Source organism: Hakea prostrata, chromosome 1, assembly GCF_041222555.1.
Source record: "Hakea prostrata isolate BN-2017 chromosome 1, UWA_Hpros_2, whole genome shotgun sequence".
In the NCBI taxonomy this organism is placed as follows: domain Eukaryota; kingdom Viridiplantae; phylum Streptophyta; class Magnoliopsida; order Proteales; family Proteaceae; genus Hakea; species Hakea prostrata.
Genome location: NC_142600.1, coordinates 74373899 through 74399085, shown reverse-complemented (window position 1 = coordinate 74399085; position 25187 = coordinate 74373899). Strand labels below are relative to the sequence as shown.

The window sequence follows — 25187 nt, the reverse complement described above, 5'->3', positions numbered from 1 at the left end:
TCAAATATGAAAATCCAGTATCTGACTATGTATGAGGAAACAATTAGTTGAAATTCAATAGTGATGTCTTAAATATTCAGCAAAAACAACTAATTTTTAGCATTCCATTTGTTATGCATAATATAAAATAAACCATTTGAGATTTCATCTTTTTTCATTCTTATTATTATTCTCATGAGCTCCTTGATAGTTTGTGGATGAAAACAAAAAACAAACAAAAGATCTCATTGATAAATGTTAAATTGTAATGAGTATGGGTTACGACAGAGTAAGGCGGTAATTGAATATTTATATTATTGTTTCTTATAAAACTTTAAAAAATAATAAAATATAAAAAGCCTCAATTCTACTATGGACGAAGGCCTCTGGCTAAACTGAGTTACTTCTTCTTCTTCCTCGGTTCCTCCTCTTTGATTTTATATAGTATTCAACAATTAACAATTAATGATAACATACCCATTTGAAATTATAGGGAATTATTATAGAAAGTTACGCCCAAAATATTTCCATAATGATACTTTCAGTCTATGAAAATCAATATCCTTATCTTTTTTGTTCTATATGCACAAAACCCATAAAACTAAAGCCAAATATAAATGAATTGAGGGCATGATAAACTATAGTTATAATCTTCACATAATTGGTTGTGCATTCTATTGAAACCTATAAACTAGTATGCTTTATAAAAACATAATTGTTCATTATCCACGAGTTACAAATAAATATACAAACTTAAGTAATGATGACTTAATATTGATTAGATGTTTAAGTTAGGGTTCACAATATCACCACTTGCTTAACCAAGTAAATATGAACAAGAGAGACACACGAATCACCATATCACTATGTGTGTCCCTTTTATTTATATAAAATCACATCATTATTCTCAAATGTATGATCTCATTTTGTTAGGTTCTTCGTAATGTCCTTGTATGCAATCACAAGTCTAATAGTAATTACCTATCATTGTGCATTTCAATAAATTACCTTATGTATATTAATAAACAAATTTACATTTGCACGTCTATTACAACAATCATTATTTATTTGTAAATAAATTTTAATTTCAAAATTATATATTGCTATGTGATGAATATTTGATGAATATTGACATAATAAAATTAACGACCATTTGATTTATTATAATAGTTGATGGCATCTAAAGTGAGTGTATATAAATATAATAATTATAGATACAACACATAAAATTAGATTCATTACATTTTTTTCCCCAAACATCATATCGAACTATAAATATAGTAAATATACCATAGATAGTTGGTTAAAAATTAATATTGTACCGATATATTATCTATCAGTTATATACAATAATATGATTTAGTTGTATAATGGTTGAATGACCACTGAATCATTTAAAATAATACAAATGTTTACACTATACAATCATGCGTATTTACATAGAATATAATAAAGTATGTTGGAAAAAATTCTACAAAAAGTTCAAAAGTTCAAAAATAATAAAATATAAACTAGTATGTATGAATCATTGAATGAAATAGTTATTCAAAATCAATGTACATTATAGGAAGTAGTAGAAGCACAGATTGTGGCCAAATTTTTTATTCTAAATTTGTTACATGCAAGTTTGTTGTGTCTATGTTAAATGACTTGATGTTTGCAATTATTTTTATTTAAGCTTTAACATTTTGTTTTTAAAATTATATTATATTTTAACATTACACAAAGCGAAACTCAATACATGTGTAACAAAATAACAATGTGGACAAGCATACAATATGAATATCAACCATAAACATAAAATAAATTATATAATAATATATTAAAAAAAAAGGTGATATGTGCAAAGTTGTTAGTACGCGCATTTTCGCATTGTCTTTCCTCCTATACCATCTAGGCTCTTGTATATAAAACTTTGAAAAAAATCCCACTTGTCAGCTAGTTATTTTGGCATGGAAAATGCTAGTGAATAGATATATCAAATGAATTTTTAATATTGGGTAATACAAAAAAAGAAAATAATACACACACACACACACACACACACACACATATATATATATATATATTAGGTATATAATATAATAATGATGCTAGTTTAAGGTTTCAATATGAAAATGATTAAACATGAATAAGATACAATTAAAACATAAATGTATTTTTCCCCCATATTTGGGTCAATTTGGTTGCAATAAAAAATCAAATACTTTATATAAATCAATAACTTATTGCATAAAATAAATATTTTACCTATCTGTAATCATTATTCTTCTTCTTCTTTTTTTTTTTTTTGTTTAATTAGGAAAATAAGTTTCACTTTTCAACTAACATTGTAGAATTATGTACTTATCAAATAAAAGTAAAATGATAATTTGAGTTTTGGGTATTGTCTTTCACATTTCTCTATTATGTGTCTTAGGTTTACTAGTTCGTTTTATCATTAAAAATATAGTAGTTACTAGGGGGTTGTATGACAATGATTTTGTGTCAATTTGCCAAATTCGGCACTAAATAAAATTTTTATGCTAATACATAATAAAATCTTATATAGATGGGTACAAAATGTCACATTTCTTTGGTAAAATGAAAACATAATCTTGTATGGTATGTACAAAATGGGCATTTTTTTTTTTAATAAAAATGATATATAAAATAAATAAATATAAGTAGTTAATATATGGTTGCTCACAATAAATTTTGGATATAATTGTCACACCCCACCAAACCGAATCTGGACTCACCCAAATATCCGTGAGGGTGATAGCACTATAGAACCAAGTTCACAGCCAATTCATAACAATATAATATAACATAGCATAAGCCAATAGTATAAAGAAAAATAAAGTATTTAAGTATTAAAATATCCAATTGTTATTACATTAATTATTAATCCACAATAAAAAAATATGAGTTAAAGAAAGTAAATGCTTAACAATAGAAGTTTAAATGTTTTCAAATAAAACTAAGATTTAAAGTAACGCCCCTACCTATTAAATAAACAAATAATATAACTAAAGGCAACCAAGGCGACTAATTTCTCCAACCATAACATTATAAGGGTTGGACTTCATAAGCACAATTCGTATAGGGACACAATTCTCCATGTATCTTTGTGTCATCTTCCGCCAGTCCCTCGTAGGACTCGGCTGGCGGCAAACCCTCCAAGTAAAATGAGTCCTCATAACCTACGGTAGAGTTTAAGAGAAAACACATATAAATGAATGAGTTTTACATAACTCATTGAGGTCAACATAATCATACGTCGTGCAACAATCACACTCGTTTATATGCAATATAATTATAATGAAATAATGTATGATGATGATGCAAATATGATCATCGATTCTAACGAATGTAGTCTCTATGGTAGAAACGCATTAACTTACAACACCAGCCTCATCTTGGTGGTTTTGTCACTCTTCCTCACGGCACTCAAGCATTCTTTTGGGCTCTCCGCAGTGATGGTTAAGTTACATTATACCATGGTTGAGGATTATGTCACAACTCTCTCACCAACACCATTGGTCTGAAAATTCGCAATCAACTACGTCTCATGCTACATGTGATCTAGATACCTTTCCTCATGCCGAATGACCTTTTGGTCTACATATCATTCTCACCTAGGAATGATATTCCTCATACCACTCAAGCTATCTCTTGGATTATCATTCCTTAACTCTACGGTCATCCACATATGTTGGGGCAAATGCCTCTCATATTTTGGACGCCCCATGAGCCTAACCCTAATATATGCAACCTAATCAATGCATGATAATAGTAGGTCTTCATGATGCTCATATGATCCAACCACTTCCATCACGGGTCACTTGGTTTCAATACCCCTACCGGAAGGATAGTAGTACTCAATCAGGTTTTATTATATATATATACACACTAGTAAGGACACACATGCATATTTGTTCACATGGATTAAGCATTCGTTAGTAAACGTAGTGGTATTCTTTATTCTAGTTTTGTTGTATTTTTGGTAGTGGTATTGTTCATCTGTTTGTTATGAAATTTTAGCACACGATTTAATTAACTGTTTGAAAATTTAAATCTTGTTTAGTTATTTGGCAAATTTGATTTTTGAATATTTAGCACACGATTTAGTTAACTGTTTGAATTTTTAAATCTCGTTTAGTTATTTGGCAAATTAGATTTTTGAATATTTAGCACACGATTTAGTTAACTGTTTGAAAATTTAAATCTCGTTTAGTTATTTGGCAATTTTGATTTTTGAATATTTAGCACACGATTTAGTTAACTGTTTGAAAATTTAAATCTTGTTTAGTTATTTGGCAAATTTGATTTTTGAATATTACGATTTAGTTAACTGTTTTAAAATTTAAATCTCGTTTAGTTATTTTGCAAAATTTTTTTTTATGACTTAAAGGTTTATTAGTTTTAGAATGTAGAATTTCTGCCACTAATATTATTATTTCTAATCATGATCATTGATTTTTTTAAATTTGTCAGCGCATGATTTAGTTAACTGTTTGAAAATTTAAATATCGTTTAGTTATTTGGCAATTTACATTTTTGGATATTCTTTTTTGATGACTTAAAGGTTTAGTAGTTTTAGAAGGTAGGGGTGTTTTGGGAATTGAAGTGTACACTACTTTTAGTGGAGTGTTTTAACTACTTTTAGTGGAGTAGTGAAGCCTCCCACATGCATATTAGAGAGGTTATGTCGGTCTCAAATGAATAAAATGAGACCAACCAATGCTCAATCAAACCAATAAACGTAAAAGGAGGTTTTAACCAACATTCAACAACATGCATTTACACTCATACCAACATTCTCCAACATAAATGCTAACCATCACCCTAAATAATCCATAAAAAATGGAGAGAAATGGTTTCCTTACATTTTCTCACAATAAACTCCACAATCCACCATTTGGCTTACTTCAATCCACAATGATTTAGCTCAACTCTCTACCGTTCTTTTCCCTAAAGCTGTTAGCCTCTAAAATATCATAAATAATTTGTTTGTGAACAACTTAAGCAATAAAATAGGGTTTTAAAGGCTAGATTTTTTAAAATACCCCTTTTATGGGTGGGGGCGATTAGTCAAACTGACTTGCCGCCCCAATCTACCGGACCTTGAGCTTTCATATGTGAAAGCCGTTTTCGATGGGCTTCGGAGGGTAGGTACTCCTAAACATTTTTTAATCAATAGTATAATTTACCTTGGCATTTGAGTCCCCTAGCATCGAGATTTTCGTGCATGCCAAAATATAATTTTGATGCCTTTCAAATTGACTTTCTCTCGCCTCTTGAACTCATTTAAATTGGCCGATTTCGTTTTCCGAACTCCTGATCTCAACTCAGATGGCCAAAGTTGCCTTATACTATAACTCTAGGTTCGCGGACCTAGAACGATGGGTTATTAAGTTAGGATTTTAGGGAATTTTACAATAATGTTTCAAGTGATTAGGGAAAATCTCGTTGTTGCTTCGAACTTATTTGCAATTGTCTTTTTTGCTCCTCCAAATTGTGTTGCTTCATTTTGGGAGCTGATGTTTTGAGGGGAAACATAAGGAGTCCGGTTAACTTATTTAAGCATCCAATTTAGGTCTCCGTACTCTTGAAACATTTTGTCAACAAATTGCTTGTCACGAATGCAATTATAAATAGCATAATAAGCATTGACAATTATGGTTTTAGTACGTAATTTGAACATGTGATGCATTTTAGACAAAATTGGAAACTTGCTCTTTAGGAACCCAAAACACTGTTCTATAATGTTTCTTACCAAAGAGTGCCTGTGGTTGAAAAGTGTATAAATTTAGAATTTTCCACGACAAATACAGAACAGAGAGAGAGAGAGAGAGAGAGAGAGAGAGAGAGAGGGGGGGAGGGGGGGGGAGAATTGCCCTTTGTATGATCATACCTTTCTTTTATGTACAATTTTTCATTACTTCTTTCACATAGCTAATTCATATTAGGATCCTGGAGACTAGTCCTTCAAAGTGGATTTATAAGAACTACAAATAAACTTAACCTCATATGTGCTTTGCAATACAAACTGAAACACTAAAATGATCACCAAAGTAACCAACAATTTTGAAATTTGCTTTAACAAGTCGTCCAATTCTGAACCACTTGTCAAGAGGCAAATAACAAGTTCAATTTCTTGTAGGCGGCTTCAGTTGACAAATCAATTATAAAATCTTTCCCCTATGTAGACACTTCTACAAGTCAAACAAATATACCAATTGAAATCCTTCATCCCCCATATTCTATAGTGAGGATAGAGCTAATTATTCTTCATATTAAGTTATCATGATCTCCAAGGACTGCAACATGAACTTCTTTAATATGTTCACCAACCCACAGATCAAATGACATCCAGTCATTAGATATAGTTTATTTATTTCAATACTGTATCAATACTTTTAAAATAAACCAGTTTTTATTATGATTAGACTGTGCAAGCCTATTCATTAGGTATAGGTCCAACTCTTCCCCACCCCCTTGTTTCCCCTTATTCTACTCTTCTTTAACCCTAAACCATATGTGACAACCAACATTTTAGATTTCAATTTGTGACAACAAGTGCAAGTGGTAGCTAAAATGAAAAGCAAACATATAGCTGGTGCATTCACAATAAAATAAAAAGTGAAAGCAGAGCCAATGAAATATCCCGTGCTCTTAGGTCCGATCTTAAATCCATTATGTGTTTCTAGGTGTTGTTTTTGATTTATATTGCGATACTTAGGCATGGCCAGAGAGAAGGGGAGGCCTATAGCGGTTTAGGTATAGGTCCAATCATAACAAATACTTCGATCAGGTAAATATTACAATGTATTTTATATCGTTTCAGCAATGCTTAATAGACTCCAACAAGAGGGCAATACTTCTATTTTATAAGCTACAATTAATTTAAGCAACACCATCAACCATCGATCATTAGAAAAACCCTAGTCCCAATAGAGTACCAATGAACAAACCCACTTGAGAAACGAAAAAAAGAGAAGAAAAAAGGAATCATTTTCACAAGATTAATTGTTATTTCATCAAGTTAACAGATGGGAAAATGAGATAAATACCTTAAGCCACAAGTGAAGAAGATGAAGAAGTGGAAACCAGAGAGCCACTAATGAGACAAACCAGAGTTAAAGGGAAAACAACCGATTCAAGTCCAAAACATGGAAACAATCACACTATTTAAGTCCATAATCTAATTTCTCCAACGAGCACCCAAACAAAATTAGATGGGAACTCAAATGAGTGGATAACGAACTTGAAATTGGGGAAGGTTTATTTGTCAAGTTCGTACTCAACAAAAGAGGGAGCTTACGACTTTGATTGTAGAGAGATAGATGGCTTTTGTTGGAGCTTACGACTTCGGTTGTAGAGAGATAGACGACAAGAGTGAAGGAAAGAGACGAGAGAGTCGTTGGTTAGGGCCTACAACTTCATGAGGTTGTAGAGGAAAGAGTAAGAGTCGAGTGAGACGAGAGTGACTTGGGAAGGGTTTGTGATAATATAATGTCAAATCACATTTATACCCCCACTCATCGTCAAGTGCTTCATTGTGCCTCGCATTTTCACATGGAAGCCGGCCCGTGCCCAAGAAGCGCCAATTTGGAGCTTATTGGGCATAATCAAATTGTGTGCCAAACACCCGATTTAGCACAATTTTGTTGAATCAACATATGCTTTATTTATCGGTTTACCATACATGATTTTGACAACTTATATGCCAAAATAGGCAAATGGCACATAATAGGTGTGTTAGGAGCATTACCCTCCAACCCCTAGCTCTCTCTCTTTGAATCTATTTTAAGTTCAAACTGTTGGTCTTCTCTCTCTCTCCATCTTGAAGTGTAGTTCTCTCTTTCGATCAAAAGTTCATCAATTTTCTTTCTAAATAAAAACTTGATTTGCATTTTGATGTATTAATAAAAAAAAACCTAGTTCGATTTTCTCTCTTGTCTTGATGGGGCTTTTCTCTCTAACATATCTCTCTGGATAAGAGAAAGGAGTTAAAGAGTCAAGACTTAGGCAGTGTTTTGCGTGATTTTCATTTTTATTTTCCCCCAAATAAATAGAAATGGTAGAGATGGGTGCAATTTATACAACCTGTTTATGAAGTGTTGAAATTTTTTTCTTTCAAAAATAGGTCTCAACCTATTTAAAATTTTCATATGAAAACAGCTTTCATATATATATATATATAATATATATATATATATATATATATATATATATATATATATATATATTTTGTGGTGTTTCTTAAAATACATGTGACTGTAATGGTTTTGAGTGAGGTAAATATAGTAAATTCAGTTTTTTAAATAAAACCCTCATTATTTTCATTATTTATTCTTCTATAAATCCCTTTACCTTTATAAGAACAGCAACAATAAACCTTGTCCCAACTAAATGGGGTCGGCGATATAAATTATTGATTTCCAATTAGTTATGTTTGAGGTCATGCTAGATACAAGGTCTAAGCTATGAATATCATTTCTCACCACTTATCTTAAGGTTATCTTAGATCTACCCCTAGCTCTTCTAGTCCCCTTCAATTTGTATTATATCAATTTCCGTACATGAGCATTTATAGGTATTTGTTGAATGTGGCCGTGCCGCCTCAAACGACTTTCTCAAAGTTTATCACTTATAGAAATAACTCCCAAACCAATTCTAATATGATCATTCCTTACCTTATCCTTCCTAGTTTTTTCACTCATCCATCTTGGTATTATCATTTTTGCTATATCGAGTTATCTATATGAACTCCTTTACCTTTGTTGACAAAAAAAATTTATTTTATAAAAATATATACAAAACGCATTTTTTTATAAAAAACCTATTTTACCAATTGATTACCAAACATTTTTCATATTTTGATCCGAAAGAAATTTTCTACTGATTTTAAAAAATTTGTTAAAAATAAAAAATGAAAACCAAGAAAGAGCCTTACTCAAACAAATGAATTTATTACATTACTCAATTCAAATGCAATGGTAATTTGGTTTTGCATTTCAAAAAACGATTAAGCTCGTTAAGTTTGAAAATACGAAGTCTTATTTCATGTTTATGATTCATTCTCGTCATTTTTACCCATATCAAAGTCTCTATGACTATTGACTACTTACTAGGTTTTCATACTTTTGATTTGACTTAGCGCCAACTTGCTTTCGTCAAGGTCAAAATTTCCAACTATAGATATATACATGTATGTACAAAATTAATCACCTTAACCATTAAATAGAAAAATTATACAAAAAAAAAAACACTAGATAGAAAATTAACATTTTTTTTATAATTAGTAACTTTATATTAATGGGTGGGGTGTATTATGTATACATAGGGAGTGTCAAACCCGTGACCTTTTCACTATCATTATCCATCGACTAACCCTTCAATAGTATTACCCCCACTAAGTAAATCACCTTAATGTTATTTTTCTGTTTCTTGAACCAGTCAAAGAACTGGAGCCATCAGGGGATAGGAAGGGAGGTGAAGGTCAAGGTTTCGGACGTAAGACCTTGCTGTTGTTAACATCCAAAAATCACAGGAGTAGTATTAGGGCCTGTTTGGTTATTTGAATCTAGAGATTTCAAACTTGGACAGAACGAATTATACCCGTTTGGTTGTAAAACTTATTCAGTCGAACCTTTTTACCTAACGTGATCTGTTTGGGGGGTGACCGGATTTCAAAAAGATATCTTGCATTCCACCGCGATCTGTTTTTGGATGCCCAATTTCATTCCCCCCATTTTTTCGCTGTTTACAGATTTGATTTTTTTTTTGCCTTAATCAATCCCTTCCCCTTTCTCATCCAAAAATCACATCACTTTTGGTCTTTTGGCTATACTCGCCTCCACTAGCCTGCGCGTGGCCTGCGCCAATATTTTGACCTAAATTGCTAAATGATAAAGATTTTTTTATTTAAATTTTTTTTTTATGAATAAAAAAAATTCAAAAACCGAAATGATTGCGGCGGGAGTATGGGTGGGGGCGTGAGAATTATGAAAGTTATGTGAGCTTCGCTTTGTTGCGTGACTGTCCTTGACTCTTTATTGTTTAAAATAAATTTTAAATGTTGCAGAAAAAGACGAAGTTTCGGCATTCTTGAAAACCAATGGCGGATTCGCGGTGATAACTGAAGGTGGAAATTGAATTTTTTTTAGTAAAATAAACTAACAAAGAAGAAAATCAGGACTAGTGTATTTATCATCAGACAGAAAATTTTAGAAAATTGGTTTTAAATTATAAATATAATGCCAGTAAAGTGGTAAATTAGGGTTTAGAAAACAAAAATGGCGTATGTCGGTGGAAAACGCAGAATAATATCCCATAAACTGATAAACATAATAATAACCAAAGAAAAGAAAGTGAAGCGAGTGAGGACTGAGGAGGGATTGTTTCGCGAACGATCTGATAACTTTTTCTCAAGCTTTTCTCTGAATATTCCCTTTTGCAGTGGTCTCGATTTGGTCAGTTCAATTAAATCAGATTTTTAGTGTCTCAAGAAACGTTGTTCATTCGAGATTCGTTCTATTATTCTAGTATTACTTTATCTTTTTTTCTTATTTTATCGAATCAAGAACGTTGGACTTGGACTTCTGAAGACCTGGGGGCTTCGATCTGGTTGGTAGGCTTTATCATTATCAGAATCCTAGTATATTGATGCTTGTGCTGACGAAGATGGCGAGTGAATATCCGAGAATTTCATACGTTTGAATCGAATACTGGTGTTTCTACGGCGGGTTTGATCAGAAAGGGGAGGGTTGAGGTTCTGGCTACTTCAAAGCTTTAGTCCATCGATTGGTGTTCTTATCTGGAGATGGAATGGCATGTTTCATGTGAAAAAGAGGAGTTTTGAATCTGGAAGCTCTTTGACTGAGCGTTTACTTAGGCTAAAGCAGTTCATGCGATTTCTGCATCAGTGAGTTGAGCAAAGGGGACACGCTTTAGGTATCCACTTTCTATATCTGAAATGAAATTTAGAACTTCTCGCTCGTTTTTTGAGTTAACTTTGGAAAGTGTTTGAAATATCAATTGAGCTTCTGAATCAACGGGTGGTATATTAGTTATTCGTTTAGCATTCAATAGTTACCATAAAAATCCCAAATATTCCTTTTACCACCTTATTCTCGGAATCATAGAAAGCTGAAGTAAGTCTGGATTATTTATGGTAGAATGTACAGTATGTGTTTCACGTTGTTTGGCAACATCACCTGGACGTAAATATTTGAACTGATTTGGTAAATAATAATAAATATTGATTGTTATTGAATATGAATCTAAAGTAGACCTTCATTTGGGCACTTGGGTTCTATGATTTTGAAATCTACAGGTTCTCATTTTAAGATGGGTTGTAAGTGCTCCAAGTACACCGCATGTTGTTGGGGTTCACAGTCTAAAGGTTCCGTTCTGGAGGCTCCGGATATTGGTGAGTGGTTTGGAATGTTATATTTGTCTTCAGGGTCTAGAAGGTGATCAAGATGTTTACATTCATGTGAACAAAGTAGTGAGATTTGATGTTATGTGTTGTTTGTTGCAGTAGAGAATGAGGAGAAAAATGAGGCTGATGACTTGCCTACATTCCGTGAGTTCAGTTTTGAGCAGCTTAGAATTGCTACATCTGGGTTTGCTGTTGAGAACATTGTGTCTGAACATGGAGAAAAAGCACCAAATGTTGTCTACAAAGGGAAGCTGGAGAATCAAAGGCGTATTGCTGTTAAGCGATTCAATAGGATGGCTTGGCCTGATGCGCGGCAGTTCTTGGTAAGTGCCTTGTCACTTACTAAATTCTTAAATTTTGTATGGTAAGTGCCTTGTGACATTAAATTCTTAAATTTTGTATTTCTTCTCATGACATTGTCTTCCACCGTATTTTTAATCCTATTTATGGCTTCATCAGCAAATGTGAAGTGGAGTTTCAGTATAGACTTTACTTGGGATGACATCAGTCTTATATGCAAATCATTACCCTGTACTGCCTAAGAAAGGTTATCTATTTGTAATTTGTACTGGAACAAGTGTTCATCCGCAGCTTGAGTAGCTTGAGAGAATGTTATATAATGTTTTCCCCACAAGAATGATTTACCCTCCATCTGCCCTACGTTTATATTCTTTGATTTATCATTGTAATATACAAATCCAGTCAATTTTTCTTGTTGTTATTAACTTGTTTTTATGACATTCATCATCGATATATTAATTTTATTGCGGTCAGTGTTGCTACCTTTTCTCTGAAGTTTGGTATTTTGTCCTTTAATTTTAGGAGGAAGCAAGATCCGTGGGTCAGCTTCGCAACCACAGATTGGTGAATCTTCTTGGTTGTTGCTTTGAAGCTGATGAGAGGTTGCTTGTGGCAGAATATATGCCCAACGATACACTTGCAAAACACCTATTTCATTGTAAGTCTCCCTATTTGTGGAATGATGTTATGGCATTGCAAGCTTCTTTTGTAAGTTCTCCGGGTATTTTATTGTCAGACTTTTGAGTTCTTTATGGTATTTCCAGAAATGAAGTATTGTCAGGTATAAACTATGCTGGTATTTTTCTTGATTTCTTGGTCTACAATTGAATTATTCCATGCCCTACTCAGACAGTATTTCATACCTTGAATTGGTTTTGCTGTTATATGGATTCATACTCTCAGCTTATGTTGATGACAATTTTGTCTCTTTGACATTTCTCAGATGTGGTCCTCTTAATTTTCTTTATTGTTTTGGCTTGCTGTTGATTTTTCCCATGCCCTACTCTGACAGTTGTTCATACTTGTGAAGATTGCTGTTATATGGATTCATTCTGGCAGCTTATGTTGGCAACAATTTTCTCACTTTAACATATTTCTCTCCTGTAGTCATCTCAATTAATTGATTATATTGTATGTTGGTTGGACCTTCATTTTTTCATTTATTATGTTTGATTTGTTGCACCTTTTTCCAGGGGAAAATCAGCCTATGAAATGGGCTATGCGATTAAGAGTAGCTTTACATCTTGCACAGGCTCTGGAATATTGCACCAGCAAAGGACGCCCCCTTTATCATGATCTTAATCCTTACAGAATTTTATTTGATGATGTAATCACTGTGTCTTCTTGTTACTTTGGCAGCTCCTTAGTCAAATATGATTTATTTTGTTACATTAATCTCATTTTGTATTAGTCCCATACAGGATGGTAACCCCAGACTTTCATCCTTTGGCCTGATGAAGAATAGTAGGGATGGAAAAAGTTACAGTACAAACTTGGCATTTACTCCTCCAGAATATTTGAGAACTGGTACTCATCTGTCTAAAAATTGTCTGTTTTCATTTACTAAAGTGGTCATGGATTGTTTTTTAGGGGAAATTTCCTTGATCTACGGTATTGAATTTTTTTTTGCTTGATAAGGTTATTTAAAAGGATGTTTTACACTAACAGATATAATTCCGAAACTATTTCCTTAATACCTATCATAATGCTTTTCATTCTTGCTAACAAAATTTTTGCATTAACTACGGAATTATCCTTTTAGAACTTCTTTTTGCTTCCTAAAATTTAGTTACTATTCCTCGCTTCTATTAAAGTAAGTTATTCTTTCAATTTTAATTATCAATCGTCAGCTTTTAATTTTTTTCTTTTTTGGAATTTTCTCAATAATTTTTGTAAATCAGTTTCATAATAATCTTTGTTATCCATTGTATTTTGACTTTTTTGTTTTCTTTTTCAAGAGTAAATTATTAGAAAATAGAAGATTTATAATAATTCCTAGGAGCAAATTATTAAGGAAATCTAGAATTTGCAATAATTTTTTTTTTAATAATCAATTTGAAATTTTCTACAATCTTTCTTATTCATTGTATTTTATTTTTTAGGAGTAAATAATAGACAATTTAAAAGCATGAGGATAACAAGATTGTGGAAGTAAATTGTTAAAAGAAGATTAAAAAAGTGTGAAAATTAAATATTGTAGGAGTAAATTCTTGAATTTTTGTTCTGAAAAATATAATTAATGGTTACTAAATTTTAGGAGTAAATTGTTAGGAAAAAAAAAACTTTAAAAGGACAATTCCAGTAATTTGTTACTAAATTTTAGGAGTAAATTATTAGGGGGAAAAAACTTTAGAAGGACAATTCCAGTAATTTGATCAAAATTTTTGTTGGGCAAGAATGATAAGCACTAAAATAAGGATTAGGACTTTCCAAAATTAGAATCCATTGAGGTAAATTTTTTTGTAAGAAAAACCTTAATAAAGTAGATCTTTTTTAAATATAGTAGATCAAGGAAATTTTCCCTTGTGTTTATTAGTTCTTTGTTTGCAACCAGGTGGAACTTCTTTTGAGTTTTTGTGGTTGTCATTTTATGCTTGGCATTTTGGATGGGTTCCTAGGGCCCCTATTAATTGCTGTTTTTTTTTTGGTTTTGTGTATTGTTTTTTTCTTCTTTTTGGTTGGGATGATTGCTAAATTGTCCACTGGATCTTTGATTTCACTTGATTACACTGTCAACTGGAATCCAGGGTTTCAGGCCTGTGGCATGCTTTGACTTGATCAAACTGTTCCATACCATGCCCATCCCCCCAACTAAGAGGATCAATCTTTATTATTCAGGTTATCTTTGGACTTTGAATGTCTAAAAAAGAAAAGAAGGTAATAAGATAAAAACCATCATGATACGAGGATTGATTTTTTTTTTCCTTGATGTCTTCCTCCCCCCTTTCAAATTCAATTTATTGTGAATTTTCTCTTTTCTTTTCTTACCATTGAAATGAGCCTTAGGGGAAAAGGGCAGCCATGCTGCATGCAGGTGGATGCTGTGCCTACCTCTAGTTCCCCTTTTAAAAAAGACCCTGCTCGTCTTGAATTGTCCATTACCCCCTCAAAAAAAAAAAAAAAAAAAAAAAAAAATCTTGTATAAAGTCCTGTCATGCGCCCTCATTGGCATGGGTGCAGCACTCGGGTGGTGTGCCTATCTCTGTCTCATTATTTAATTTTTTTATGCATATGTAATATGGTTAGTGAAGTGTCTTGAGAATTGTTATTGTTACTTCAGTGTAGTTTGAGGAACATTTTATGTCATTGATCTATTGTGGTTGTGAATAAACCTTCACAATCTTTCATGCTTCTTATATGATGTCATATTTTTTTTGGGTATCTTTATTTTGTAGGAAGAGTGACGCCGGAAAGTGTAATATACAGTTTTGGAACGCTTTTGCTGGACCTTCTCAGTGGAAAACATATTCCTCCCAGTCGTGTATGTTTATTCCTTTTCTGCATTTGCTAGTTGTTTTTGATGTGATGCTTGTGCTCTTGATTCATATATAAATCAATTTGAGAACCTTGGTATATTAACTAAAACTGTAAGGTCGTTGGTAGTTTGGTCCATATTCTGTTTTGAAGCATATGAGCAGATATGCTCCAAAGCAATTGGTCAATAGACGGATCCAGTTGGTCAATGCGGTAGATTTAGGTTAAGGAAAGAGAACAGTGGGTGGAGATTCCCTATCTCGGGGGGGGGACACTATTGGGTTTGCAATACTTACTGTTGGACAATCAAGAATCTAATCCTTGGGCTATTTTTTCTCTCTAGTCTCTCTCTCAGTTTTCTTCTTCTTCATAGATTCTGGTTGGTTATATACTTATCTTGGCATCAGATTCTTCGATGAAGAAGAAGAAAAACTCCGAGATCCTATTTGTTAAACGTGAAATGTAGGGTTTTTTGTGCTCAAAATCCAAAATGCTATTCACTAGGGATTTTTGTGTTGGCTGTGATTCTTTTCTTGCTGGTGCTACCATGCAGTTTGATGATCTGCCTCTTCTACACCATTTGACTGCCGGTGATTGTAGTCCTTCACCTGTCCATGAAGTTCTTGCAAGAATCTTGGACTTTCTGATTATATGACCTGTTCGTAATATCTGTACATCAAATCATGCTGTTTTTGTTCATGTTTGGGTACTGTTGAGTTGTCTAAACCAGTTCTCCATAAGGTTGTCTCTGTTTCTGCCCTGTAGTTTTTGAGTCATTCTTGATTCAACATATTGAAGCTGTTGGGTTGTGGTCATCCTTTGTGGCTTGTGGGTGACAGGGTATTTAGGAGATTGCTTCTAGTTTCTTGGTCATCATTTCCTTTTTTCTCCTGCCGTTCTTGATTTAAAGTTATGCTGGGTATGTACCTCTCTATTATTTGTCCATGTATGGTGTAACACATTAAGGGGTGGTTGGAGTTATCATTTGGTATTTGAAGATTCTTGTTATTATCTCCTCGGGTCATCATCATAGTATCATCTGCTCTTTTCATCAGCAACATGTTTTCTTATGAAGACGGTTGTGGTTCCCAGCAACCCTATGTTATTATTTTTCTGTTCACGGGTACCTCCTCCTCTGTGATTCATGGCAGTCTATGTTGGTTAATACGTGGTTCACAGTAATTTCTGCTGCACTTTTATGTCTTTTTGTGAAGATTATTACTTGTCTTCCTGAAAAGTGCTTATAATGTTGGTGCTGCAGCTGCTATTATATCTTGGTATGCGGTTGGTATTCTCCATCTTTATTTTGTTTACTGCTGTCTTGATTTAGTTGACACAAATATTTTTCTCTGCTGTTTTCTGCTGAATGGTCAGTGTGCTAACTTAGAACTTAGAAGCTAGGTATGGATCAATTCTAATAAGGAATGAGGAGCATCAGCTAAGAACAGAGATGAGAGGAAAAATCGTAGTGAATGAGTGCTACTCCTCTAACCTATACTGTTTCATTAATTATTTCCTTGGGTCACATATGCTTCCCTAGGGAGGTAAAGGTAAAAGGCAACAAAAGATAAAACTTATCACTCACGGACTCACCATGACTTGCAGCAAACCAGTAACTAAAATACCCTCATTCAATAAACTCTTAACACTCCCCTTCAAGCTGGAGAATATATGTCATTCATCCCTACCCTAGCTTGCACATACAAACAACAACAACAACAACAATAAGCCTTCCAATCAGTTCTGTTCGAGGCCATGTTAGATACAAGGCCTAAACTATACATATACTAGATGCAAGGCCTAGCTTGCACATAAGGGTTTTGAATTAATTAGGAATGAGACCTTTGGTGAAGACTTCAGCCAGTTGATCCCCTGTCTTCACAGAGGGAGTACAAATGTAACTAGAATACAACTTTTTGTTGATGAATGTCTGAACCTCAGCGAGCTTCATGTTGCATCGGGGTTATAAGCTACTTAGCAACCTTCTTGTCACAGTAGAACTGTGTAGGCCTCAATGTCAAAGTCCAGCTCTTGATTCAGCCACTTCAGTCATATATGATTTCACATACCCCTTGTGAATTGGCACCAACTTTTTCCTGTGTGTTGGACCTAGATGCAATCATGCAAATGGTGTCTCACTTCTCCATATATCCATTTCAGGACTTATATAAGTACATTTAACCTGATGTAGGTCATCTATCAGAAACAAAACTGTTCCAATCAACATTAGTGTAGCCTCTACCCTCAAATGCTTGTGCTTGGCATATAGAAGTTCTTTTTTTGGAGAAGGCTTTGAGTGCTTGATGATGAGATATACGGCATCCAAGTTCCCATTCTTCAGGTCATGCATAAATTGACTCAACACTTGGACTGCATAAGTAATGTTTGGGGAGTCAAAAAGAGAGAGATCAGATTTTCTACCACTTTCTGATACTCTCCTGCATCTATAAAAGGAACATGACATTATTCAGTAGGCTTTTCATTTTGATTCATTGGAGGGTTTGCTGAGTTACAACTCAGCATCCATGTCTCTTTCAACTAGTACAACACTAGTTTTATTTGGTCTTATATTAAATCTATCCACTGATCTTGACATTTCAATTCCCAAGAATTAATTTAAGAATCAAAATCTTTTGTGTCAAATTGTTGGTGAGTATAACTTCAATCTACTTATCTTGGCTGGGTGGTTTCCACTTGCTACAATCTCATAAATAATCAACAGTTTAGAGTTGCGACTTTGCCAGTACCCTTCTGGACAGACAAGGTGTGATCAGCCTGACTATGGTAATATCCATTCTTTAGAAGGGCCTGTCTAAATTGCTCATTACAAAGCTTTTCCCTTCCGCCAACGAAACTTAAAACCAGGTAAAGTTTGCATCCATGCTTCCTCTTATAGTTTATCATGGAGAAAGGCGTTCTTCAAATCCAATTGATACAATGGCCTGTCTCTATTTGCCACCACTGATAAGAGGATTCTGGTCAAGTTGTGTTTGTTCCCAGGGGCAGCGTGTCTCAGGTTAATCAATACCATGAACTTGATTGTACCTTTTGGTTACCAACTGAACTTTGTATCTTTCTGCAAAATGTGATTTAATTGGTAGTTAGACCTACCTACTTGCAACTGGAATCAGGGGTGGAGCCAGGATTTAACATCAGGAGGGGCCGAGTATCAAATGTTTCACACAAGACATGATGAATTTTCTACCCATTATCTTTATTGTTAAAATTTTTCTCCAACCAGGGGGCCAAGTACTGATATTTCATACATGGAAAGAGGGTCAAAGAGGAAATTTCAAAATTTTGGATAGGTAATGGGGGAAATTTCAGCAAATGGGGGGGGGGGATTGGCCCTCCTAGCCCCAATGTAGCTCCACTAGTGACTGGAATTCCCCAATGGGAAGGTCAACTAGTTCCCACTTCCCAAGTACCACTCTTCTTAAGGTTCAGGATTTCCTCAGCCATGGCTGGCTTCCATTATGGGTCAGATACAGCTTCAGTTACGTTCAAGATGTGGTTCTTTTGTTTATGCTTTTTTTATTTTTATTTATTTAATATTGTTTTGTTGGATGTGACAAAAACAAGATTACGCCAAGTTGGAGTTATGGAGATCGACCTTGCTACACAAACTTTGTAAAAAAAGTAGACTGAAGATGGATATAGAGTAATTTTAGTTATACGACAGATAGTGGCGAGGTGAAAATTTATGAAAATTTGTGCGGTGAAGATATTGCAAGTGTTTTATTTCAGGTATCTAAGATCAATCATAAATGAAGCCATGAAGGTGATGATATAAAGGAGGGTGTTCCATATAGAATTCAAGGCAGATGGTTGAAGTGGAGAAGTATGTAAGATTGTTGTGTGAGCTTCGTATTCCTTCAAAACTTAAAGAGGAAAGTCTTATTGTGTGTTGTGTGATTTATGGTGCAGAATGTCGGGTAGTTAAGAAATGTCATATAGATAAACTCAGGTGGGTATACAGTGTTATGTGATTGTTGTAATTGTTTAAAACTTAAAGAGGAAATTTTTTAGTGTGTTTGTGATGTATGATGCAAAATGTTGGGTAGTTAAGAAATATCATATGGGTAAACTCAAGTGTACCAAAAATGAGGATGTTGAGTAGCAGGCAAAACTAGGAACAGTAAAGTAAGGAATGATTGTTAACTGAGAGTAGCTCCAATACATAATTAGCGATGAGAAAGTCGTTTGAGGTGGCATGGCCATGTTCAACACCTTGCACAGTCACAGAGGAGTGATTTTTATTGATCTTGAAGCAACTACAAGAGCTAGGGCAGACCCAAAAGTACCTCAGGAGAAGAAGTGAGAAAGACATGCATATTTTGGGTCTTGTATTGAGTATGACTTCACATAAAGTTGATGGCTTAGCAAGGATCCATGTAGCTCACACATTTAGTTGGGATAAGGCTGGGTTATTGTTGTAGTAGTTGTGCTGATGTGGCATGCAGCTAAACTTGTGCATTTTTTTTTAATCTTTATATAATTTCTTTTCTTTCGTTCCACATCAAGGAACATGGCAGTCTGTGGCAGCTGCTGCTATGGCTCCCTTTTCTCCTTAGACATGATTCTTGAGCTCCTAGAGATGTATTCATTGCATTTTTGTTTGATCATGTTGCTCAACTTTTGAATCTACTGTAGTATATAAAGAGTAACCTTTGTTGACAATATGCTTGGTACACCGGGATTTGTCCAAATATATTCTGTTTTATATTTTTGTTTCAGATGCTTATTCTGAATAATTTCTTGCCAGGCTCTTGACCTGATACGCGACAGGAACATTCAGATGCTTACGGATTCTTGCTTGGAAGGACAATTTTCAAATGATGATGGGACTGAGCTAGTACGCTTAGCATCTCGGTGTTTACAATATGAACCTCGGGAACGGCCCAATCCGAAGTCATTGGTGGCTGCTTTGACTCCCCTTCAGAAGGAAACTGAGGTCAGTTTAGTCTTACTCTTCTCCACTGGTGGATGATACTTTTATAGTGGCCCATTTGATACTTTCTGATTTTGTGCAGTTGATTGGGTTGCCTATACATTCTTTTTCAGAGACTCAATTTGTAATGATATTCAGTATTTTACTATGATGTGCTTGTCCAGAGTCCAGACTATCGCTCAATTATACCAGCTTTTACCACCTTCTTTTACTATATATAATTTTATTTTATGGTGTGCTTATCATTGGCTTCCTTGTGGTAACTATCAAATGAACATAGTTCAGGAGTCTTGTCTTTTGCTTTGAAGATGCGAGATTTTGGCTACTTCAGATCACATTCTTCAAATATATCTTTTTTTATTCTTTTTAAGCCAACTAGATTGCAGTGGTTTCTTTTTTGTGGGATCCTATCTGGTATTGGTTGTTCTTGTGGGTATTGTGTCCTTTTTGTTGATCCCTTAGACATTGCTTATGTTCGTAGCTGTCGAGAGGGTTAATATTGCATGTGTTATATTTCAGTTTTGCCTACTGTAGGTGCTTGATCCATTTGGTAAATTTAATGTTTTAATTTATTGGCAATAAGCAGATCGTTTGTTTTTTATAGTAAATAAAAATGTTGAAATTACTCCAGTGCTTTGTTTGTATCAAACATCTTGCTTCATCTGACCCAGCCTCTTGTATCAATGTTTTCTTTCCATTCTTTTAGTTTTAAAAGAAAGGAAATTTGCACATGCCTACGTAAGGTCTAATCACAGGTCCAGCCGTGAGTTTTGGTTCTTTACACATGCCGCCCTTGCTTTCCAAAATATTCGGTAAAGCCACTTGTTAGTTGCAACGGTAAGCATGTCTGTCACTTTATCATTGATATACCCTTTTTCAATTATTCTTTTTCCAATGGAAAAACCCACCTCAAATCCCACCCTAACTCTGTTCTTCCTCCTGCCCCACCAATGGCTTCCCTCTTCAACCCCTTTCTTCACCACTCATCCGTCACATTCCAAGTATCCATGTCAGGGAATCACCAAAGATAAACAATGCTGGAACTCCCCTGCAACTTTTGTAACTCCACCTATTCAGGTTGCTGCCCAGGAAAAAGGCAATTGTTCTTGGGCATTTCTTGTCTGTCCTGACCTGTAAAGGTTAAAATGTAACATGATAAAAGATATGAACTAAGGTGCTGTAATGAAGTTGCTGGGGTTTGCCTGGGCGAGAAGGCTGGAATCTCCTGCTTGCCTTGGTGAGAGCTCCTTTTTATTTTTTGGTGTAGGGTGTTTTTTTTTTTTGGGGGGGGGGGGGGGGGGGGTTTAATTACAAAACACTAAATAAACAAATAAAAACAAAGATGACAAGAGGACAAAGAAGGAAGTTACAGCAGGGCAGGGAAACATTATTCTCCATTTTCTCAAATCCAAAATGAGATTCCAGCTCCCTTTGCTGTTAATGATTCCAGCCTTCAAAGGTCACCTAGGTGCGCCAGTGAAGGTTTTATCAGAAGGAAGTATATCTCTCAGCTTTCTAAACCTCAGAGATATTGAATCACAAACAGGGTTAAGGTTTGGAACTGGATTGTAATTCTTGTCAGGGCATTAAAGAATGGAGAAAATGAGAGATGAAATGGATCTTCTGATTTTGGTTAGTGGGGTATGAAGGCAGAATGGGATTGGAAGGCTTCTAGAGAGGAGAGATGAACTGAGTTTTAAGAAGGGTTTTCTTCTTGGGTTGTACAGTTTAACAGAGGAGATGAAGGGAGATGGCAGCTGTTATTGTAGAGGGTTGGTGGTCTTGTCTATGGTGAAATCAGTTTGAAGAGATTGGTTTGGATGGAGAAAAGGGTTGAGGTGGGAGATCGGTGATGGGGCATGGCAAAGGCAAGGTGGGGGTTTAGGAGGTTTTTTATTGTCAATTCTGGGAAGAAGAGAAAGTATGATTACGGAGGGATGGTAAATGATTCAATTAGGTTACAGAAGTAGTTGGTTTACTTATTAATTATCTTTGGAAAAGCAGGGGAGGTACCAAAACTCACAGGTTTATCTGTATTGTAGGCCTTTCCTCAGGGGAGGCATGTAAATTTCCCTTAGAAAATTTGACCTTATGTTGGCAATTGAATTACAACTTCTTCCTTGTTCATTCTTTCTATGCCCTTGGTGATGCAACGACTGACCCAGTGACTTGCAACTGTCTTTTTCATCACCCATCCTCCGTGACTTTGTTTGACACTTGCAGCTGCTGTGTCAGCCAACTGCAGTAGCCAGTGTCCACTTTTGTGCCTGCATTCACCTTCCATCCCTCCAAAAGTAGTAAATGACTTCCACCATGTACTTATTTTGACTGGCTAGTGGTCTCATGAACTTATTTGGAAGAACACATGCACAAAGAGGGGAGGGAAGACTGTTGCTTGAAAGATCATCAAGTCACCTAGGTTTTGGGTCTTTCAGCCTCCTTGGTATATTCCAGTCCTTATCCAAAGTTTAATTTGTGCTCATATCTTGATGCCATCAGAGTATGACTATGGCTTGTTCAATTTTGGAAACATTATACAAATAGCATATCTACTTGAGTTCACATGTGATACTGAATTGAGGCTCATGCTTGTGTTTGAATGTACATGTTGCAGGTTCCTTCTCATGTGCTGATGGGTATAGCACATAGTGGTGAAATGGTTCCTTTGTCCCCCCTTGGTGAAGCTTGCTCACGAATGGACCTTACTGCCATACATGAGATATTAGACAAACTTGGTTACAAAGATGATGAGGGAACAGCAAATGAGGTTTGTCTCTTGACATCTCTTATTGTATATAGTATTTTTTTTGGCTTGTTATTTCGTTTTTGCCAGTTTCAAGCTTTTACTTTGCATTGAGCAAGCCCAGATTTAGGAGGCTTATGTTAGGCTGTCAGCTGGCACTGTCATCAGATCCTCTTCATAAATAATAATCAAAGTGGCATGTTCATGCTCAGGTGACCCAGATAATGAATAGAAAACCAGAATTTGTTTGATCATCGGTGACCTGAAGCGCTTGGGATCACACTATGATGGCATTAAGGATTACTTCTCAGTTAGTTTTACAGGGATAGGAGAAGAAAGCAGAACCAGTTACATTATAGGCATAGAAGAATCAGATAAAATCACAAGCATAGATAGAGTTCCTGATCAAAGTACATACATTCAAGTCAGACGCCAACGACTCCTTACCAGTTGTAATCCATTGGAATTGGTGTGCAAACTTTTGCTTCGTGTGGTTAAACAGCCCCTCCCTCTCCAACCCCCAATAGACACCAACAGGAAGGTGAAAAAAAACACATACACTGTACAACAACCTGGCCATTAGATGCCCTGATGTTCATTTAATGTCATAAACTCATAATTTCTTGGTAAACTTCATTTTTTTCTTGTACTTATAGAGCACGTTGTCTCTAGTCAACTGTCTTATTGTTGGTTTTCTTTCCTGCAGTTGTCATTCCAAATGTGGACCAACCAAATGCAGGAGACGTTGAACTCAAAGAAAAAGGGGGATGTTGCTTTCAGATACAAAGACTTCAAAGCTGCACTCGAATGCTATTCCCAGGTCACAGTTTGTTATAAATTTTTTCCTCAGATCCTTGTATTTTCATCTGTTGGCATTTCTTGCAATTACTTTTCCAGGTTACTGTAGAGTAGTATTGCTGTTAAATAACTTGTCAGCAGGATGATCCGTCTTTTTAAATGTTGTGGCTACTGTTGTTCCACTTTTGATAATGTTAATAAGGATTGGGGAAGATGAGCCAATCATATGATTTAACATCTCATGGTTTAGAAATTAAAGTGTTGCATACTAGAAAGAAGAATGCCTCATTGCTTCTCTGTCATTGGAGAACTTTAAGATATGAACCCAAAAGCTCTTTCCCTTTTTCAATTCAATGCAGTTTGTGCCTGGGACATCCTTTGGATGCACCCAATATGTGCCTTTAATTGTGCTCTACATTGTAGATGAAATATTCCCCATTCATAATACATACATACGATGGAACTAAAAGTAAGTTCTCTCTTCTTTATTTTTTCTGGGTGGGAGATTGCAGTTCATTGATGTTGGAACCATGGTGTCGCCTACAGTCTATGCCCGTCGTAGCCTGTCTTTTCTCATGAATGACATGCCCCAGGAAGCACTGAATGATGCGGTGCAAGCCCAAGTTATTTTCGCTGCGTGGCATATTGCATCTTATCTGCAAGCTGCTGCTCTCCGTGCTCTAGGAATGGAAAATGAAGCTCAAGTAACACTTAAAGAGGCTACAGTGCTTGAAGCAAAAAGGAATGCTACTGCTGGACAATAGATTTTTAGGTGACTGGTGGAAGCACGAGTCTCAATCACTTCTTACAGCTGCCTTTTGTTGGAGTGATTGTAATGCCTTCTGGGCAGAATGATTGAGGCCTTGTTAGATTGCAAAATTCAATGGTACAGTGCATCATATCACAAGCTAACCTTGTAATTTTTTCATGCCACCTCCGCCATTGGGCAGGTTCTGTTGGTTCTTCATGCCATTCTTGGCAAATCTTGTGAATGGGTGGTAGGTTCTCGTCATTCATAGTAGTCCAGTTTTTTAATTTTCCATTTGACCTGACCATATCATTCCCCTCTACAGTTTCAGTTCTTTTCTCAGCTCAGATATGCTCTTGCAACAACTCTCGCCTGCCAAATTTTACAAAGCACAGGGAACGGGGGAATGAGATATTGTTCAAAATTTGTAATTTGTGTACAGAAATTTCTGGTTTGCTTTGGTGGTGTTAATTTGGCTGCTGTTGTATTTTCTTGTTTGGGGTTGTTCCTTTCTGACGTTGATCTGACATGCTTCTTAATGATGATGTTAATAAAGTTTATGGCCATGGAAAGAATTAGTATCTTTTTACCCTGCAAGCTGTTGAATACACTTCCAGGCAGTACTTCGTTCGGGAAGATCCGCCACTGAACGAGGCTGGGCATGGGCACTGCTAGTTTTGGCCAGGGGACGAAAAACTTCTTCTCTATCAATTCCGTTAGCTGGAATGTGAACGTCTGATCTTCCATGAAGGCTCTGTTT

The 25187-nt window shown here is 35.1% G+C and overlaps 1 protein-coding gene across 3 annotated transcripts; it reads left to right on the top strand.

Annotated features, from left to right (window-relative positions):
* Positions 1-10302: 10302 nt before the first annotated feature.
* On the top strand, positions 10303-25187 carry LOC149030020 (serine/threonine-protein kinase BSK7-like). Of its 3 annotated transcripts, XM_089142341.1 has the most exons (12): positions 10303-10442; positions 10554-10923; positions 11306-11401; positions 11513-11736; positions 12236-12371; positions 12907-13040; positions 13135-13240; positions 15109-15194; positions 19953-20141; positions 22753-22905; positions 23588-23701; positions 24192-25186. In XM_089142341.1, exons 3-12 carry the CDS (start codon positions 11320-11322, stop codon positions 24441-24443), a joined length of 1476 nt encoding a protein of 491 aa, XP_088998467.1. In that variant the 5' UTR covers positions 10303-10442; positions 10554-10923; positions 11306-11319; the 3' UTR covers positions 24444-25186. The 3 variants fall into 3 exon arrangements, with proteins under 3 accessions (XP_088998467.1, XP_088998466.1, XP_088998468.1); XM_089142340.1 differs by having other exon boundaries at positions 10303-10923; XM_089142342.1 differs by lacking the exons at positions 10303-10442; positions 10554-10923 and having other exon boundaries at positions 11309-11401; positions 24192-25187.

What these genes read in the sequence shown, in the direction of transcription:
- LOC149030020 (XM_089142342.1), top strand. Translation starts at nt 11,320, where the DNA reads ATGGGTTGTAAGTGCTCCAAGTACACCGCATGTTGTTGGGGTTCACAG. An exon ending in ACAGAATTTTATTTGATGAT is followed by an intron (nt 13,041 to 13,134) that starts GTAATCACTGTG and finishes AGTCCCATACAG; the next exon opens with GATGGTAACCCCAGACTTTC. An exon ending in CACTCGAATGCTATTCCCAG is followed by an intron (nt 23,702 to 24,191) that starts GTCACAGTTTGT and finishes GGGAGATTGCAG; the next exon opens with TTCATTGATGTTGGAACCAT.